The sequence below is a fragment of the Crocodylus porosus genome, unplaced genomic scaffold, assembly GCF_001723895.1.
Source record: "Crocodylus porosus isolate Cpor-Errol unplaced genomic scaffold, CroPor_comp1, whole genome shotgun sequence".
NCBI classification, from domain to species: domain Eukaryota; kingdom Metazoa; phylum Chordata; order Crocodylia; family Crocodylidae; genus Crocodylus; species Crocodylus porosus.
In genome coordinates this window covers 85,921,197-85,940,155 of record NW_017728918.1, presented here as the reverse complement: position 1 = coordinate 85,940,155, position 18,959 = coordinate 85,921,197, and the positions used below count along the sequence as shown (strand labels likewise).

At 40.9% G+C, this 18,959-nt stretch overlaps 1 protein-coding gene across 3 annotated transcripts in view; it reads left to right on the top strand.

The window, feature by feature from the left end:
• PDSS2 (decaprenyl diphosphate synthase subunit 2) overlaps positions 1 to 18,959 on the top strand; it is a 183,530-nt gene that overhangs the window by 151,758 nt on the left and 12,813 nt on the right. Inside the window, exons 5-7 of one of the 3 annotated variants that reach the window (XM_019537849.1) lie at positions 13,339 to 13,512; positions 14,314 to 14,445; positions 18,043 to 18,078. In XM_019537849.1, coding sequence (XP_019393394.1) covers positions 13,339 to 13,512; positions 14,314 to 14,445; positions 18,043 to 18,078 — 342 coding nt within the window. Of the gene's footprint in view, positions 1 to 13,338; positions 13,513 to 14,313; positions 14,446 to 18,042; positions 18,093 to 18,959 lie in introns of all 3 variants that reach the window. The other 2 variants (XM_019537851.1, XM_019537850.1) reach the window with 2 other exon arrangements.

The window sequence follows — 18,959 nt, the reverse complement described above, 5'->3', positions numbered from 1 at the left end:
TTCTCCCTGGTTGGGAGGTCTGTAGTAGACTCCCACCATTAAGTCCCTTTCCCCTCGACTGCCTTGTACTCTAACCCAAAGCACTTCAGAGTGCCCCTCCCCTGATCACTCTGGATCAGTGTTCTTCTTTTAAAGCATCCATTCCTGCCACTGTTGGAGGCAGAATACCGGGCTCTGTGGACAATTAGTCTGGCTTGGTATGCCACTTCTTATGTTCTTATGTAACTGTTAGTTGGAGGATACAGGTGGATGTATGTAGAGGTTTTGTTAGTTGACAAAACGATTTTCATTTAGCTAGATCAGGGTTGCTCAACCTCTCCCCTCTGGGCCAGATATGACCTACAAGACTGTCTGCAGGTCCAGAAATTTTGTTATGGAGAAATGGTGGCAATTAACATTGCTGTCTGTCCCCCACCAGCAAATTTCCAAACCCCAACATGGCTGCATCAGGCTGCTGCATTGGGCCCTGGCCCTGTGTGGAGGGATGAGGTCCCAGCCACATCCACCCCATGCAGTTAGATTGGGCCTTGGCTGGGCTGTTTCCAAGCAGCTGGACTGGGCCCAAGCTGAGCTAGTACCATGTACAGTTCCAGTCTGTGGACTGGATTAGGCTCACAGACTAACCTGGCATCACTCGACTGACCCGCAAGACAAAAAATGTTGGGCACCACTGAGCTAAATGGCTTGTGTGGTTTGCAAATCATAATCTGTGTTTTTTGCAAACCACCGAAGCCAAAATTCAGAGTAGGACCTCACTACTCCTGGATATAACAAGTTTATTCGGGGAGGTGTATGGATGCCCGGTGCTGAGACGTTAGGAGTAGTATTTTTAGACCCTTTTTTCCAAAAAAGTTAGACTAACAGCAATTTGGTTTACCTGGTCAAAGAAAGTAATTCAGTCTCTTAAATATTTTACCTCACTGTCATGTTTTACAAAGATGCATACAAATGCATGGGGCTGCTGGAAAATGGAGTCCACTGACAGCCATATCTTGCCTGCCCCTGTTATACACCCCTATGGTATCATTGTTTTGACGCACTTTATAGTGCATTGAATTAATGCCTGTCCATACACTATGCTTCCTAAAGTGATTTTTGTTTCCACAGGATGTTAAAAAAAAAAGAAAAGCTGAGTTTACTATGATCCTCTCAACATTGTCTGTAATAGGAAAATAATGTTTTTAAGTTTCTGTTATTATTACCAATTCAGTCACCTAATTGCATGATTTTGCTTTATGGAGATAAGCAGGTGTGCACAGTTACGTACAGCTTATGCTATTTCTACTTTTTAAAGAAAACCATCTCGGATGGCAATGCTATTCCAGAAACACAAATCTTGAAGGTTTGCTTTAGGACAGGGGTCTGCAGGACTCAAAATCCACTGGCCAGATCTGGCCCTTGAAGCAGTTTTATCAAGCCTGGGAAGCTAGGATGTTGGCAGCAGTTTGGTGGCAGGGGGGTCTGTGGAGGTGCTGGGTTGCAAGCAGCAGTCTGCCTTTAGATCAAGATCTGTTAACTTGTCCCACTAGTCCTAAAATGTTACTGATCTTTTAGGAAGCAATATGATTAGGGAATTGATAATGAGGTGTATAGCTTCTCATATGCAAGTGTTAAGTTTAAAATAGAGTTCAGTGTTATGAAGACCATATTGCTGTTTGGTGGCAATTGAAATGAGTTATCTTACCTTTACTCTAAGTCTAGATCACTTAAATTATAATCACAAGAAGCACCTGGGCTGGCAACTGTTCATCAGCCAAAGAGAAGCTGTCTTATTCTTTCATCCCTTTCTGTTAAGTGAGGCATGTGAGTGAGTGTGGGGGGAATGTGCACTAATTCTGTGTCTGCTGTACCTAGTATAAATGAACAGGTAACCAGAGAAATGAAGTCACAGGTTGACCAAAGCTTTGATAGACACTGTATTCAGGATTTTATTTAAAAGGAATCTCATGCCTTTTTTTTAAATTCATACAAATCTGTGAAATAAACTTTAAAATGTTATTTCCTGTAAGCTAGGCAAGTTTATATATGCTGCCAAGTCTTAGCTATGGCTTGCTTAAAATAGCAGCCTTTGTAAGGGGTAAACTTCCTACAGTTGCTTTTAGCAATGAGGCTGCTTTGCTGTGATTCCATTTGCATTCCTGCTGTGTTTCTGATTAATTATGTCCTCTATAGAACTAGAAAAGTTTTGGGCTTTTTTGGGTGTCTGTCATTTGCAGCAGGTCTCTTTCATTTGACTACATGCTGGGCTGCAGGCCATGACAGAAGAATTCATCCCATCACAGAAGGGATTGGAAATGTTTGTGTTCTACCACACTTCTAAAGCACTTCACAGGTGTAGATCCTGGGGAAAGTGTACCAAGGATAGCTCCACAGTGTTCCCCCGCCTTAGTCTGGTTAAATATGCAAAAGAATAATTTTGTCCTGTCTGGCAAGGTTTAGAAGTCATTTTCACTTTACTAAAAAAATTAATTTAAAATATAATTAATATAAATTAGCATACTAAAATAGTGCCTGAAGATTAAACTTCTGACAGGTCATATGTAGGCTTGGCAGAATTCAATTTTTATTCTTTTAATAATTTTGACGGCTAAAATCAGTGTTTATCTTTAATCATTTATTTAAATTTTTATTCATTTAAATTACCAACAGAAAGATATTCCACCTCCTGAATGGGGGAGGGGAAGACCAAGAAAACACCAGAAAGTGTGTATCCTTTCTAATTGGAGCCTTTCTGTACACATACCAGTCTCACCAGTCAGATTTGCTGAGTACCTTGAGATATTATATTAACCTCTCTACTTAGCCTCCTTTTACAATCTCTTTCCAGTTCTCTGCAGCTGAGTTGTCCCACTTGGGCATCAGGAACTCCCTGCTGCAGCTTTGCACACCTTTCTCCATGGCCCCTGCTTCCAGTCTGGCTTGAATACTCCCTGCCGGGCTTTGGGTAGAGATTTAAGTAGCCTGTTATCTCCCTCCAGCTTGCTTCCCTCTTTAAACAGACCAGCCTTCTATACTCTGGCCTGCCACTACCTTCTGTCCTTCCCACTCTTCTTTGATTATTAATGGTGGAAATAATTTTTCATCAATCTGTGAGTGTGAGGTGAAATCGTTGTTTACCTATTAAAATCAAATTCTGCCAAACCTAGTCCATATGCTGTCATTGGTCAAGCCCAGATCAAACAAGCTTGGAACTTATTTTTTCCTCTGCGACCTGCTCAACCAATTGAAGGACGCTTTAGGTTTGGTTCATTGTTATGTTAAAACATCAAGAGAAGGCTGAGGGGGATCTTGTGGCAGTATACAGATTCATTGGTGGGAGGGGGGGCACAGCAGGGAATAGGAGATGCTTTGTTTACCAGAGCACCCCTTGGAATAACCAGGAACACTGGCCACAAGCTGAAAGAGAGCAGATTTAGGTTGGACATAAGAAATAACTTCTTCATGGTTAGGGTTGCCAGAATGTGGAATGGGCTTCCAAGGGAGGTGGTGCTGTCCCCTACTTTGGGGGTCTTCAAGAAGAGACTGGACAAGTACCTGGCTGGGGTCACATGACCCCAACACTTTTTCCTGCCCAGGGCAGGGGATCGGACCCAATGATCCATTGAGGCCACTTCCAACCCTAGCATCTATGAATTGCTGCTAATTTCCTTTTGCCGTTCTGCCAAGTCAGCATCTCATTCTGCATGTGTCCATGTCCTGGATATCTTGAGCAGTCGTAGCCAACATACTAAATTATTTGCTGGTCCCATCCTAATTGCTCCATTTGCACATACTGTGAACAAATCTAGAATATGAACTAAAGTTTTCTGAGGTAAGAGTAATGTACTAATTTACCATGATACCTAGTTTCTAGTGTTACACTTTGGTGTGAGGTTTTTTTTTTTAATAGTAGTGAGTGTATGTATTTCTCATATTTTGGTTAGTAACATTGTCCATTATAGAGATTCTCCTGAATGCTGAATCTTCTGAATTTTTAATATCTCAAGGCTCTCGATGGGTATTAATGAAAAAACTTTACATCTCCTGAAGTAGAGGAACAGAGCTATACCCAATTCATAAAAGGGGAAAAATAAGATAAAGAGAAGTAAAGTGACTTGTCTAAGGCCAATGCAGCAAGGCTGTGGAAAATTACAACTTGTAATTTACCTACCAGTTTGTTCTTATCTTCAAAAATGAAAATTCAGGAAGCATTTAAAGTAAAACCATACTTGTTTTGCTCAATCTGAGAATACGGTGAATATTTACAGGGTCTCATGCTAGAAAGAACTGGCTTGATGGAGTAAATTTTTAGCAATGGAATGGGAGTTCTACATAAGCCTCTAACAATTTCTAATGTTAACAGCCAGAAGAAAAAATTAAAATATTACTTTTTAAATATGAGTTCTGAACAATGGTTAAGTCATCATCTTAAAAGTACAGGGTTTTTGTCATGGCAGGCATTGTAACCTGTTGAACTTTGACTACTGCACTGATGAAAATGGGAGTAGTCTTTCTTTAAGACTAAGTAGAAACAGTCAGAAAGCCCAAGGCTTAACCAATTCAATATCTGCAGGTTTCTGTAAACTGCCTAGAAGATTAAACTGATTAGAAAATGAATTGACATTTACTTTTTCAAATGCAAAAAGCAGCCAGACCCCTACAGGGCAAGCCAGCTGAGGAGCAAGTGGGGGCAGAATAGCATCCCCCTCCCCCTTCCCATCTAAACCCCCAACCAGACTGTGCCTGGCATGGGTGGGGAAGCCCACAGTGTGGGGCTTTACTCCACACAGACTAGCTGGGAGCCAGGCCGATTTCTCTTGACAAAGGAGGGGGTGAGGCTAAGGGAATCCCTTCAGCTCCTGGTTTTTGGGGATGGAAAGGCCTCTGCTGACAGCTGGGGGTGAGCCAGCTCTGCTCCACTGGAGCAGACAGCTCAACCCGGGACTGCACAGCTTCCTGGGATGCTGGAGTAGTGTGAGTTACGTTAAATCAGGAGGACATCTGGGACAGAAGTTCCTTAAACCGGTTTGACCTAAATCAGTTAAGTTTGATACTACATTCATCTAGTTTTATCTTAAACCAGCTTCAGCCATTTTGAAAGAGGTTTAAGTACCCTGAATTTCTGGTCTGTTACAGGGTTATACTGGTTCATGATCACTTCGACCAATTTATGTACAACTTCTGTCCATAGCCTAAATGCTCTGGATAATGCACCTTTTAAAGTGAAGATAAATGCTCAGTGGGGCTCATCTGCCTGTGGAGCACAGAGACTGGGAAGAGCTGGGCTGCAGCAGTTTTACTCTCTTATTTGGCCACTGCCTTTCTGACGAGAACAAATTTAAAGGGAGTTATTTTTTCTTTTCAGCTCTGGACATTATAAGCACCTGGCTTTCTTTTCAGACTTTTACTTAAAAAGATTGGTCAACTTGCTTCAGAGTAGAATTTGAAAGTAACCTGCCTTCCAGCAGGGCAACAAGGGCCCACCATGCTCAAGCATTTATTAATATGCCTCTGTTGTGGAACAAGAAGAGAACGAGAAAAATGTTTGAATTGGATCTGAGAGCAGCTGCAAAGAGAAACTAAATAAATACTGAAGCAGAGAGAAGTGGTTGGCTGTGTAGGCTGATGTTAGGCAGAAGGCAGGGCAGTGTGGCACCTTATAGACTACCTCTTTGGTTTTCATTTGGTGCACTGCAACACCTGGACCCCATGCCAGGAGGTAAGGGATCATTCCTCATCCCTCCCAGTGCTAGGCACCCTAGCATCGCACAAACAAGTGGTGCCCCGAGCTGCTCCCTGCCCTCTGATGGCTCCTGCATTGGCTCCCAGGAGTGTGCTGTGCTGTGTGCACAGATGGGCAGACAGTGGCCATGGGGCTTCAGGGCTGTACCTTTCAGCCCTACTTGTCCCCCATTCCTTCCCACCTCTTCCTATGCTCCCAGGGCTGGTGGGAGGGGCTGCAAGTGCATGTGGCTCTGATCTGCTAGCTTTGAAGCCTTGGAGGAGCAGTGCTTGCCCCATCAGGTACAGACCATAGATAGGGTAGACAGTCACAAAAAGAGGGCATGGTAGGGGATGGTCTGGCTTTCCACCTTCGCCCACCCGCCCTTCACTTGGCACCAGCTAGCTTCTAGCTCTTTCTCAGCCTGGGTGCTCCTAAATTCTGAAAAAATCTGAAGGCTTTTCTTGAGACTGAAAAGGTTAAGAACCACATTTCATATGTCTCTCTGACTGAATTAGTCTATAAGGTACCATCTGCACTGCTTTCTGTCTAAATATTGAAGTGTAAGGTATGGGGGAGCATAAATTGAAAAAATAATAGTTCTATAATATCATTTTCTACTTTTAATCATTCGGGCTAGTATGAACTACTCTTCCCATTCTGAACTTATTTTTGTAATGAAAAAAGATGTGTTGTTTTTTCCCAGCCATTTTTTTTAAATGTGGGTTTTTCTTTTGTTTCAGAGTCATGATAAAAATATTAAAGTACTCCAGGGTATGTTTTATTGGCCCATTTGCACTCACCCTTCTTCCTCACAAAGCACTGAAGGCATGTATTAATAGACCAATAAAACATGCCCTGTCATGTCCAAGACATCTGTTAAAACTTGCATCAATCAAATGCAGGATATTTTGCAGATTAACTGTATTCCTACTGTTAGGGAGAGATCCATAATTTTATTTCTGGTTTATTCTCTATTTATTGTTGTTGTTATTGTCGTTATTTTATTATTATTTTCTCCGTTTATTTTTTTTGTGTGCGATGCTGACAGATCATTTGATTAAAACTCAAATGTTGAGAAAATTCTAAATGAAAATATACTAAGCATGTTGTGGATTGTCTCCATACTAATGAAGATTAGACCAGTTTGATGTGTAAATCAATCACTTAGTTTGATCAGGTTGTGCAGGAATAATCTGGCAAAGGAGTTGTTATTCTGTAATTATAAACTTAGATAATTAAGTTATAAAATGCTCCAATTTTTTTATTCAGAAGAAGTGACTTCTGGTGGTACCCAATTTTTCATATGTATTTATGTAGTTACCAGCTGATTCTTCCCTAGTGGGACAGATAAAACAGTTGAGCTATTTTAAGATGGTGCCTTGAAGGGCATAAATGTTAAGTGCTAGTTTGTAGTAAGTATATAGAAGTGTTTCATATTTGCCACCATAGATGTGCTAAAAGGCCATTCCTAACAGCAATAGGTAGTAAACAGCTTGGAGCAAAACACGTAATGATCTTATAGAAGAGTTTTCTATCTCTTATTGTCTTGGAAGTTTATTTCTGCAGTTTAAGCACTGTCCAAGAAAGCTTAATGGTTACAAATCTCAGCAAGCCAATTTCATTTTAAAATCTAAACAGTAAACATGTTTATAAAACAAAAACATTTTTACTGATGCTTGTGTTTGTAAATGGGGTGATATCAACTTAAAAGTTTGCCATTTGCAATTACAATGCTGCAAAATGAATTTTTAAAACTTAAATGGTTTACAGTTATTCAGTGTAAAAAGTGGCAACGTTATTTACTTTGGCTTGATTTTTCATACTGTTATGGTAAAGAGAGAACAAATATTTTACACAAAGTAGTCCACATGGTACTAAACCCACTGCTAGGATTTTGTATATTTCTGAGAGTTATTTTAATTTAACTCACAAAGATTGAAAGGTTCGGCGTCCAGTGTCTTCCACGGTGCCTGGCCAGAGTTCACCTATTTCTGATAGGTTTACCTTTCCCAATGGGAAGGGTGTGTCACTCTCTTGATTCTTTTTTCTTTTCTTTTTTTGTTGTTGTTGTCTTTTTCTGACACAGCCAACAGTAGTGCCAGTTGTGCTTTGACTTTTCTTAAGGCTAGAAATAGATATCATTGAATGGAATGATTCAGCTGTGCTGTGATGTGTCATGGCCAGGGATCCTGGTTTTCCATGACAAAAAATCACAAATTCTCTGCTAAAATATTGCAAAATCTCTGATAAAAATCCCAGAATTCATGTTTAAAATTAAATGCCCACCCACAGCCCTGCTGGTGTCCCTCACTCCCCCCTAACCCTCCAGCCCTGCTTATGCCCCTTGCCCCCCATCCACAGCCCCTGCCTCCCAGCTGCCAGGGCTGTGGGGCCAAGGACCCAGATCTGCAGGCCTCTGCCCCCAGTGGAAGGCAGTGACTGCTACAGCAGGAGTATGAGCCACCTCCCCCGCTGCTGCTGCAGGCTTGGGCAGGGCCAGCTCCCAGTGGCAGCGTGCACTCCTGGGGAGCAGGGGGGACCTGCACCCCCCAGATCTGTGGGGGGGGGCAGGGCAGATATGCTCTGCCCACATGCACAAAGAGGAAGGGTGGCGAGGGCAGCATGGAGCTTGCAGTGGCAGGCAGCTTTTGTGCGTGGCCCTGCTGTGGCCTGCTGCGCCAGTCGCGCACACTGCGCTCTGGAGAGCCTGGGAGAGGGCAGCGGGGTGGGAAGCACAGCTTTTGTGACCCAGGGGTTGCATCTGGCCAGACACCCCGGTTGGCAGGGGGTTTGCAGCCTGCCTGCTTCCAGCCAGGGTGCTTGGCTGGCTGGAAAACCCCACAGCTCCAGGCCAACTGCAAACCCCACCTCCTGGCTGGAGTGTCCGGCGGGGAGTGCCAAAGCTGGCGGGGGCTGAGGGAGCGGGGAGGTTTGCAGCTGGCTGGGAGCAGCGGGGGTTTCCAGCCAGGCAATCACTCTGGCGGGGAGCAGGGAGGCTGCAAACCCACTCCAGGCTGGAGTGCCTGGCTGGCTGCAAACCTCCCTGCTCCCTCAGCTCCTAATCAGCTTCCCCCTCAGCCCTGCCCCACAACCCCCAAGCCCCACTTACCATCAAGAACAGTGAGCTTGAAGCAGCTTCTTGGAAGTGTGTGTGTCAGGTCCTGCACTTTGCCCCTGGCTTTGCAAACAGCTCCCTGAGGCTGGGACTTTGCCAGCCTGCAGAGCTCTTTGCAGAAAGGGGGAAATCTGTGGGTTTCTCTTCTAAAAGGGGAAATCTGTGTTTTCTCTGATAAAAATGGGAAATCTGTGGTTTTCTCTGTTTTTCTGTGGGAAACAGAAAACCAGGATCCCTGGTCATGGCACACCTGATTTGCTTCACTGGTCAGAACACACATCACTCCTTGTCCTGACCTTGATGGTGCAGAAAAAGGGGTGACGTGATCTCTTCACTTTCCCCAATCTGGCCCATTCGTTTGGAGACCGCCAGGTGTTCCCTCACTCAGCCAGCTGGCTGAGCTGATAAAATGCCGGGAGGTGACAGACATCCACTGCAGTAAAGCATCAGTCTATTACTATCTTTGGTTCCATCACTGATTTTTCTGTTGTAGCCCAACAAAGAGTAAGGCCTCCTATTTCTTCAGCATTTGTGCCGCCTTAAAAATGTTTAAGGCAGCACAAATGAGAAATCAAACAATGTCTGTTTCCATCTTCGAAATCTTAAATATAGGAAAAAATGGAAAAGGCTTCTCTGACTGGTACCTGCACTATTTTAGCTCCCATGTTCATATACTGGTACATTTAATCAGACATTTTCCTTTAGAGCATGCTTCCTTCTGTGACAAGAAGATTTTCAGCACCTGTGTTCAAAGTATCAGAACATTGCACTGCCTTTTCCAACCTAAAAGTTTGACTTGTATTTCGTATGCCTAGATTTTCAAACAAATTCCAAGTTGTGTAACATTTTTGGTAAAGTTTTGTTTTGTATAGGTAAGTTATATAGGTTTTGGCCAAAAGGCATGTCTTATATTTGTTATTCAGGAAAACTAGCTTTTTAAGTTACTACATTTGTTTTAAGCACTTGGACACAATGATTTCATGAAGTTACAATGTGACCAATATGAAGACAAGTCAAGTGGGAGTTGAAATAAGTCATTTCAAAATCACTATTAGAAATGCATTCATCATCCAGGAAACATCAATAAGTGACTCTCTGAGTAAGTTGCTTCCAAGTAAAAGAAACTAAGAGTAGCATCCTTCGACAGCTTGTTTGGAAATTTATTTTAAAATTAAATATATTTGAGTTAAAAAGGATTAAGCATTTTTAGTTTCTAGTACAGCTGCTTGTGCATCATTTTTGACATTCTGCCAGTCATGAAAACTTGTATGTATTCAGAGATGAACTAAGATATTACAACACAAATATTATAGTAAAATGAGACCTAACTAAAGTTTAATCTTGACTTGGTAAATTGTTATCACATATAGTGCAAACATGTGGTTTTCCCATTCTTTTCCCCTTCCTCATATAAATTAATGGTGTGTCTGAAAGCAATGGAATCTTGATACATTGTTTGGTTACTTGGTATTGCGGAATTCTGCTAGTTTTCCCATCAGTCTCGTATTATCTTCTCCCTTGTAATGCAGCGCTCTGGCAGTATCCACAAGGGAGGAAGATTAGAGCTGAATGGAGGGATTTCATTTCGTTTGCTACCAATTTCATGACAGATAATACCTTGCTAGAAAATTATGGGGTCGCACAGATTTAGTTCTTATTCATTTCTCACTAATTTAATTGAAGTAACTTTGGGGGGGGAAGCTTGTTAGCTTTCTAATTTTTTTTTCTCATTTTACATTTAGGCTCAATCTGAGCTACAGAATTAAATGCGTTGAGAAATTAGGTTCAGTATTTAAGTTTAGAAGCTTTCTCTCTGCCTATTCATTTATCATCTTTGTTTCTTTATTTTATTCTTACCTTTTGTATCAGACTTTTATATTAAGAGTGCCTCCAGAGGGACTTTTTTAAAAAGTTCAAGGCCATTTTTAAATTCTTTTCCAGTGTATAAAAAAGGCAAGACTGTTGCATATTTTTTAAATTATATTTGTGTGTGTGTGTGCAATATATACACACAAACACTAGATAGAACCTGTATTTCTTTTAAATTCTATATATGTATATGTGTATACACACACTCTATATATAATGTGTGTATACATACTGTATAATACTGTGTGTGTGTACTAGATAGAACTTGTATTTCTTTTAAAGTGTGTGTGCACATAATTTAAAAGAAATACAGGTTCTATCTAGCACTGAAGACTAACTAAAAAAATTATGATAATACTACATGAGCCAAGAGAGTTAAAATTGAATAATTGAGAGGGAAACTGATTTTAAGACAAGTTGCTTAAAACTCCTATTTTTTTAGTTAGTTGAAATTATATTTTAATAAACTTTCTGGATTAAAACCTATGTTAAAGTTTTAGCATCCTTCACTCTGTTTAAGGCGGTAAAGTTCACAAGAATAAAATCCATCAGAATCTTCCACGGAAGATCAGACTTTACATTTCTGATATTTGATATGCCTTTGAGAGAGAGAAGGGGGAAAAAGTTTTCATACCTTCCTTATTTTTAAGAAAGAAGCAATTCAGATGCATCTCTTAAATAGTTATACTGTATTCTCATTAAAATGCCATGTATTAATAATAGTTTTTCTTAAAAATAACTTGCATATTCTATATATTAATATTAGAAAAGATTGTACTGTGGCACTCAGTGTAATCATATAGTAACTTCACATGTCACTCGTTACAAGTACCACTGCCTGCTTATTTAAAACTTCTAGGTTGTCTTTTGCATCCATCTGTGAGGTTTTAGTGAAAATACCAAAAACATTTTTCCTAGTAATTCAGTGAAAGCATGATTATATTATCCACTAATGTTCATAATATTCTGAATTAATTCAGGTAAGCAGGCCCTGATGAGCTTCATCTAGGGTACTAAAGGAATTGGCAGAGGAGATCTCAGAGCCCTTGGCAATGATATCTACAAAGTTGTGGGAGATGGGCGAGGTACCAAAGGACATAGTGAGCCTGTTTTTGCGTTAGGAAAAAAAAGGAAAAAAGGTGGACCTGGGGAATTCTAGTTCAGTTGGCCTTACCGTGTTACCCAAGAAATTACTGGAGTATATCATAAGGAGGTCCATTTACAAGCATCTGGAGGAGAAAAAGCCAATCTCAGGCAGCCAGCATGGATTTACCTTGAACAAATTGTGCTAATCTTTACTTCGGTGGATGTGAAGGAGGAATGCGTTAGATATAGTATATCAGGACTTCAGCAAGGCTTAACAGCCCTACATGAACTTCTTATAAACAAATTGAAGAAATGCATGCTAGACAACACTGTTACAGGGTGAATGGACAACTGGACTAATAGCTACAAACAAAAACTAATTATAAATGGATCCATGTCAGAATGGTGGGATATTTCAAGTGGAGTCCTGGGTCCAGTGCTGTTCAGCTTTGTTTAATAACTATTTGAATGCTGGAATAGAAAGCTTCTCGAGCAAATGTTCAGACAACATGAAACTGGGAAGACTTGCAAACACAAAGGACAAGTGTGCATTTTAGAAGAATCGTAATAGATTGGAAAGTTGGACTGGAGCTAACAGGATGAACTTCAGGTGCTACTACTCAAGAAGAAGCATCAAAAACAAATACAAAACAGGTGAAAACTGGCTGCATGGCAGCACTGTAGCAAAGGATCCAGGAGTCTTGGTGGATCACATACTTGATATGAGTCAGCATGGAGCTGTGAAGAAATTTTTCCCTCCTTTCTCTTGCTGCATGTCAGGTTTTTTCTGCCTTCCTCAGAAGGTTTCAGTGTTGGCTAGATAGAGTCAGTGCCCCAGTGCTGATGCTCCTGCCAGGACTAAAATCTGGAGGTTATTGGTTAGAGGGTCTTGCCCCTCTTCTTAGGGTCACACCAGTCCACCACATATTTAGTCAGAAAGGAAGTTTATTGCATGGCCAGATTGTAGGGGTTTGTGGCAGTGGGGGTTTTGTGGAGATTTTCACTTTCCTCTATAGGGGGGAACCTTTCCCTCTCCCTTGGATCTCTCAAGTACATTTTAACAGGTAGCAGGACATTGACTGCTATTGTCCCCCTGCTTTACAGGTGGTGTTAAGGTGCTATGCCTTGTGGTTGTGGTTGTGTGACAAGGTTGATTTGTTTAGTTTGTTAGCAGTAGATTAGAGAAGGATTTGCATGGGATAGGAATGAGCCTGCCTCAGGCAGAAGGTCAGACCATGTGACCTCCAGAGGTCCTTTCCAGCCTTATTTTCCTATGATTCAATGTGTAGCAATTTGGAGGCAGGCCTATAGAAATGTCACTGAAATTATTTTGGGGTGAGCTAGAAATGAAAAACTGTCAGCTTCAGCAAGTAAAACTTGCTGTAACACTTAGTTTTCCATAGCTTCTGTGGAGAACACTACTTACAGAAGTGATTGGTTTTACCTAGTTTATTGAGGTCCAGACTGTTTGGCACTCATGTAATAGAAGCCGCATTGCTAATTTCCTATATTTGATACTGTTACAGTTGTAGCTTGTTCATTTTAGCTTTAATTTCATTTTCAGGAGACCCGTTTTACAGAAGATATTGGAATATCAACTTGGACAGAACAGATTTTCCTATCCCATAGTGCCTTGCTGGCAAAGAGCTGTAGGGCTGCAATGGAATTGGCAAAGCATGATGCAGAGATCCAGAAGATGGCATTTCAATATGGAAAGCACATGTCTATGAGTCATAAGGTATGCCCTTTCTCCTTTCAGTATTTTAAATACTGAAACAGTTCATGAGAATTTTCTCTAATGTCTCTGATTCTCACTTCTGTTTGGTCTTCTTTATCTCAGGCCAGACTACACTATTGACCTTTTTCTGGCAGGTCAGGGTTGCAAAAGAGTTTGTTTCACTTGGGCAAGGAGAGTGGTTTTACTACATCTGTCAAAATCAAGCTTTGCTGGTATAACCATTCACACTAAGGGGAGACTGCCAAGGTAATTTACTGGTGGTATCCTACACCAGTAAAACACCGCTAGTGTAGTTACAGAGCATTAATGTTTTACAAATGCTTTAAAATTAATTAATGCATAATTATCTGATGTAAACAGTGTGTATAATGATCTGATTTTTATGCAGTCACTGTTTATAAAATATTCAGTATGTCAGAAATGAAATATTGCATCAGCTCCAGAAAAACGGAATATATGCTTCTACCATCCACAGCTGTGAAACACAGCATCCTTCCCATGACTGCTCACTTTCTTATACCAACAACCCTGCCTTCACCAGCTACTCCCAATTGTTCCAGCCCCATTCCCCACTGGAGCAAACCCTCCTTTTGTCTGTTTGTCTCTGTAGCCTCTGAACAACCCCATTCCTCTCCACTGTGGAGGTGAAACTCAGGGGATGGAGGTGAAGTACATCCATCAAAACTGCAGGTGACAGTTTAGGAATAGGGCCGATGACTTGGAATTGGAACTGGCTTATGGGCTATGTGGTCCTGGGGCTCTCTGTTAATTCAACAAAAATGTTTTGATCCTCCCTTTTAGATACACCTGGACCTTCAGCCATTTATTAAAGGAAATTCTACTGACTCTGTGACCTTCAGTTTAAATTCTGCTCCTGCAGTTCTGCATCAGGAGTTCCTTGGAAGGGAGGCATGGATTAAGCAGATTAGAGAGGTAATTATAAATATCAGTTTTTCCATACATTTTAATTTTATCATTCATTTTCTTCCAGGCTCTGGAAGGTTACAGTTTATCAGTGTTACATATGTCTCTTCATAGAGATAATGTTGCAATGCGTAGGTAAAGGTCATATATACAGACAAAACTGCCCTCCCCATTGTGTTTATTTGCCTCCCATTGAAGATTCTCTCAGCTCTTTGAATGCAGCTCCCTCTTCCCTTCTAGTAATTCCTTAACAGGGTAAGGTAATGGGAGAAGATGACTGTACTGCTTACTTCCATGTATTTATATTATGTAACACAGAAGGGTTGGGGTCTATGAATGGGTTTTCTATATGCTACTGCAGTATATATTAGTAATGATGCAAGAAGACCACCCAAAAGACCAAGACTAAGTATATAATGTAGTGACTTTACCTCAGTACCTCAGTCAGGCAGATTCCTCTCATCTAAACAGTCTTAGGAAACATACGTAGGAGCTCTTCCATTAGTTGTGTGGGTACTTCTGGTAGGAAGATTTTTGGTAATGAATGATGTCTTGTGGTGGAAACATTTTACTGCTGTTGATTAGGAAGGATTACATTCTCACTGACATCCTGCCACACTTCTAGCTTCTCTCTTTTCATGGAGTCTCAGAATAGCAGAGACTCCTGTTTCCTGAAGAAGGGTGACTGTGCCCGAAAGCTTGCTAAGAACTTAATTCCAACTACTCAGTTGGTCTAATAAAAGATGTCACATCTACTCAAAGAACCTTGCCTACCTGTCTCCTATACTTCGTTCTTCTTTGTGATGACTTCTTGGTGTCTGTAAATTGAATGATCTATGGACACAGAAATTAAGTAACACCTATTTGATCAGAAACAAAGTAAAATTGCTACATAAATTAGTCCTGAGAAGCAATTCCAGAGATGAGAGAGAGCCCTGCCATAAATTTAAAAGCAAGTTCCATGTAGAAATGTTCACTCAGAATGTGATCTCTGCTGCTATCTATTCTGCTCCCTAATTTAAAGGCAGTGCTGAAGGGCATAGGCTAAGGAGATGGGGGTTATGGGTATTTCTGCATGCCTGACTATGGTTCAGAGTTTGCCTTTATATGTTTCTGGCAAAAGTTATCATCCCAGTAATGAGGAATGTCAGACACAGTCTCATTAGAGAATGTAACCTTGCTTTTGTGAAGGAAGAAATGTATTACTATATTTTCTTGCATATAAACTGCACCCTTGCCCTTAAGTCAGCTGGGGAAAAGTGGAGTGCACATTGTGCAAAGAAAAGGGTCCCAGTGAGTCCAGAAAATTGGGGGAGGGGGCCAACTGCTTTGGCTCTGGGAGCCACTGAAATTAATGCTGCCACTGCTCCTTCCTTCCCTCCCCACTTGCTGCTGCAAATGTCCAAACCCCTGGGGAGCTTCCCTCTCCAGCTACACCAAATCAGACCAGTGCATGGGGCTCCAGAGCCAGCTAATAGCTCCACTGCTGAACCCCTGTGCCAGCATGCTGTATTAGCCCTGCTACATTAGTCCTAGAGTCAGTGTGCTGGATCAAGCCCTGGCACATGGGCCCCAAGCCCTGGACACATTAGATCTCTAGTGCTTACTCATAATAAGATATTTTTTTCCTTCTTGGGGCCTTCCAAAGATAGGGTGTGTGTTTATATTTGGGGGTGTGCTATGTGCAAGAAATACAATTTTTCTATCCAAAGGGGAAGCTCCCTAATTTTAAAATCAGAGAATGGTAATATAGCAAATGGCTGACTAAAGAATCTTGAACTTCTATAACCTCAGCACAAGAGTAGTAAATGTTTTGAGTGCATAAGGATTGGATGAATGTGTTTTCAGAAGCTTTCATAGATTGTGTTGTGATCCTGTGATCCTCTTCTAATTTCAGTTTCTCTTATACAGAATCCAGAATAGGTTGCAGAATTTCAGCACTGCTGTCTGTCCACTTGATAATTCTTTTTACACCAAAAGGGACATTGTAGAAGCACTATAGAAATTCTAACTGAAAGAAAACAGAGTAGTATTTTTTTTTTCAGGCAAGCAGTTTGTATTTCCACTAGGTGCCATTATACCAAATGAAAGATCTTCTCAAGCAGGGATCAACAATCTATGGCTTGCTAGATCCAGCCTGTGAAGAGATTGGATCCAGCCTGCAGTAGTCCCCTGCAGCCAGTGGGGCACCTGGGGGCTCATGGGAGTTGCATCCCAGTGTCCCCAGTTTCCTTTTGAAGGCATCATGGCAAAGGAAAATTTTAAAGAGGGATCTGAAGGATGACAATGAAGATCAGCTCTCTCTTCTTCTCCCTATAATTAAAAATTAATCCAGTTATCTTCAATTCTCCTTCTCTTCCTGCTTCTCTTTCACTTGAATCTCTCCTCAGTTTATTGACAGGCTGACTTTTTTCCTCTCCTCTTCACATCCTTCTACAAAAATTAGTACTTTTTTTCCAAACCTGTGGACTCTTAGCAGCGTTTCTTCAAAAGTGTAGTCACCACTTCTGTTTCCCCAATTCAGCACTCAATTCTTCTCCTTAGACAGTTACCATACTTGCCCTTTTGGCTGCTCTATCTGTAGCAGCAATCTGCTCCCTGGAATAGTTTGTGAGGGAGTGATTCTATTGTATATCCTTTGGGTAGGAGGAAGAATTCCAGGACTCCTGGGGCTTGTGGCCTTTCCTAGACTAGGCTAAAGGCCAGGAAATCTTTCCTTTATAGTCATGTGGTAGGAGCTGTTAGTGGCATAGTGTGGTTAATGATAATGCTGAGTTTAGGTATGGGAAGAAGTTTCAGGGTGGATGAACAGGAGTGTTCTTGGTCTGGCATTAGTAGCCATTGACCAAGAAAAAAATAGGCAAAAAACACTTGTTGAATATAAAAAATGTACACAAATTGTACAAAATGTGTGCACTTTTCTATGTAACCTTGGGACAAAATTCAGGGTGTTTTGCATTCTAGCATGTCTTGCCTTCGCTCTGTTAGTTTTTTCTTGGGATACACACAATGTGCTTCTGAAGATGTAAGAAAGCAAGCTTTTCTTATGTTTTAATAACTGGTTGCATATACATGAAGCAGGCAGGGAGGAAAAAGAGACTGTATGTGCACATGTCATTCCAAACCAAAACACAGCTGGTTAGGTCTAAATTTGAGGTTTGCAGCTTTGACATTCTCATTGGCATAATCTCTTTAAAAGAAGTCTATAAACTTCCCCTCTATACCCACAAAAGCTGTTACTGTATGGGCTTAGTTCTCTGTCTTTTGAAACTATTATTGATTTTGTTTGTTAACTCTAATTCCTTTGTTAGTTGACTGAAGTAAACTTGTACCCAGGGTCTCCAATTTTCGGTCTATTTGAGCAACAGATTTTTTTGTATGATATTACTGTTTTAAAATATTTTAGGCACCCAGAGATACAGCTGTCTTCTTTAGAGATCTCTGTGCTGAGACTGTCAGCTAGTAAAATTCAGGTTCTAGAGCAAGTTGATTGTTTTTAAAATACTATTTCAAATATACCGTTAATTCTTATTTGTTTTTATTTCCACAGGAGTGATCTAGAATAGATACCATTTTACATTTAATTTTTCTTTTTTATGTCTCAAGGCGCAAGGTGCAGGGAGTATACTGGACTACATGAAGGTTGGTAAATTACAGTAAGGCTTCTTATATTTGTTCTGTATTGCTTTTTTGGTTTTTTTCAGGTAGTTGAGATTACTCTTCTTTATTATAGTCAAATATTTATCTGAGACATTTTAAGTTTTATAACAATCTCATCACTTGGAAGCTGTTATCAGATTAGATCACTGATCTATCTAGTCCTGTATTCTCTCTGTGATGGTACGCCTTGGTATTCCAAATTAATTTCTTCATATAGGGAGCAAATTATATTAAACTTTTACACTAAGGATATGAACAAAGTAAGGAAGGATGTTAATTTGCAGAGTGCTAACCACTTCGTGGTAAGTGCCTGTGTGCATGGTAAATATGAGGCATCTTGTCCTGCTCATTCAGGGGTAAAGTACCTTGCATTTACCATGGAGTAGGAACATATACCTGGGCTGTTGCCACATAGTAGCTGTTGTGCTGTCAGTTTGCCCCCTATGATATAATTTTGCAGAAATTTGCTGATAGAGCTGTGCCTTAAGTATCATATTTAGTCCCCCTCAATTACTGTTACCTTCATTTCTCATCCTGTACTTCAGTGGAAGTGCCAAGCTTTTTATTCCTGAATATATTAGATTAGAAGTTTGTGGAGACGAAATTAAATTGTATACACTATTATTTGGTGTTAGTCCTATGGGTCATCCTCAGCTGGCTTGAGCTTCATGAACTGCTTCTTCCTGTCTGTATCGTACCTTGCACCAGCTGCATGTTGTTTTCTCTTCCTTGAACCTAGCCCTTCTAGGGATCAGTCTGTACCCACTACTCCTCTTTCCTGCTGTGATTGGCTCTGATTGTGGTCAGCGAAGAAAGTGTGATGTATAAAAGGAACAGAATCAGGGGTGACTCGTGCTTCCTGA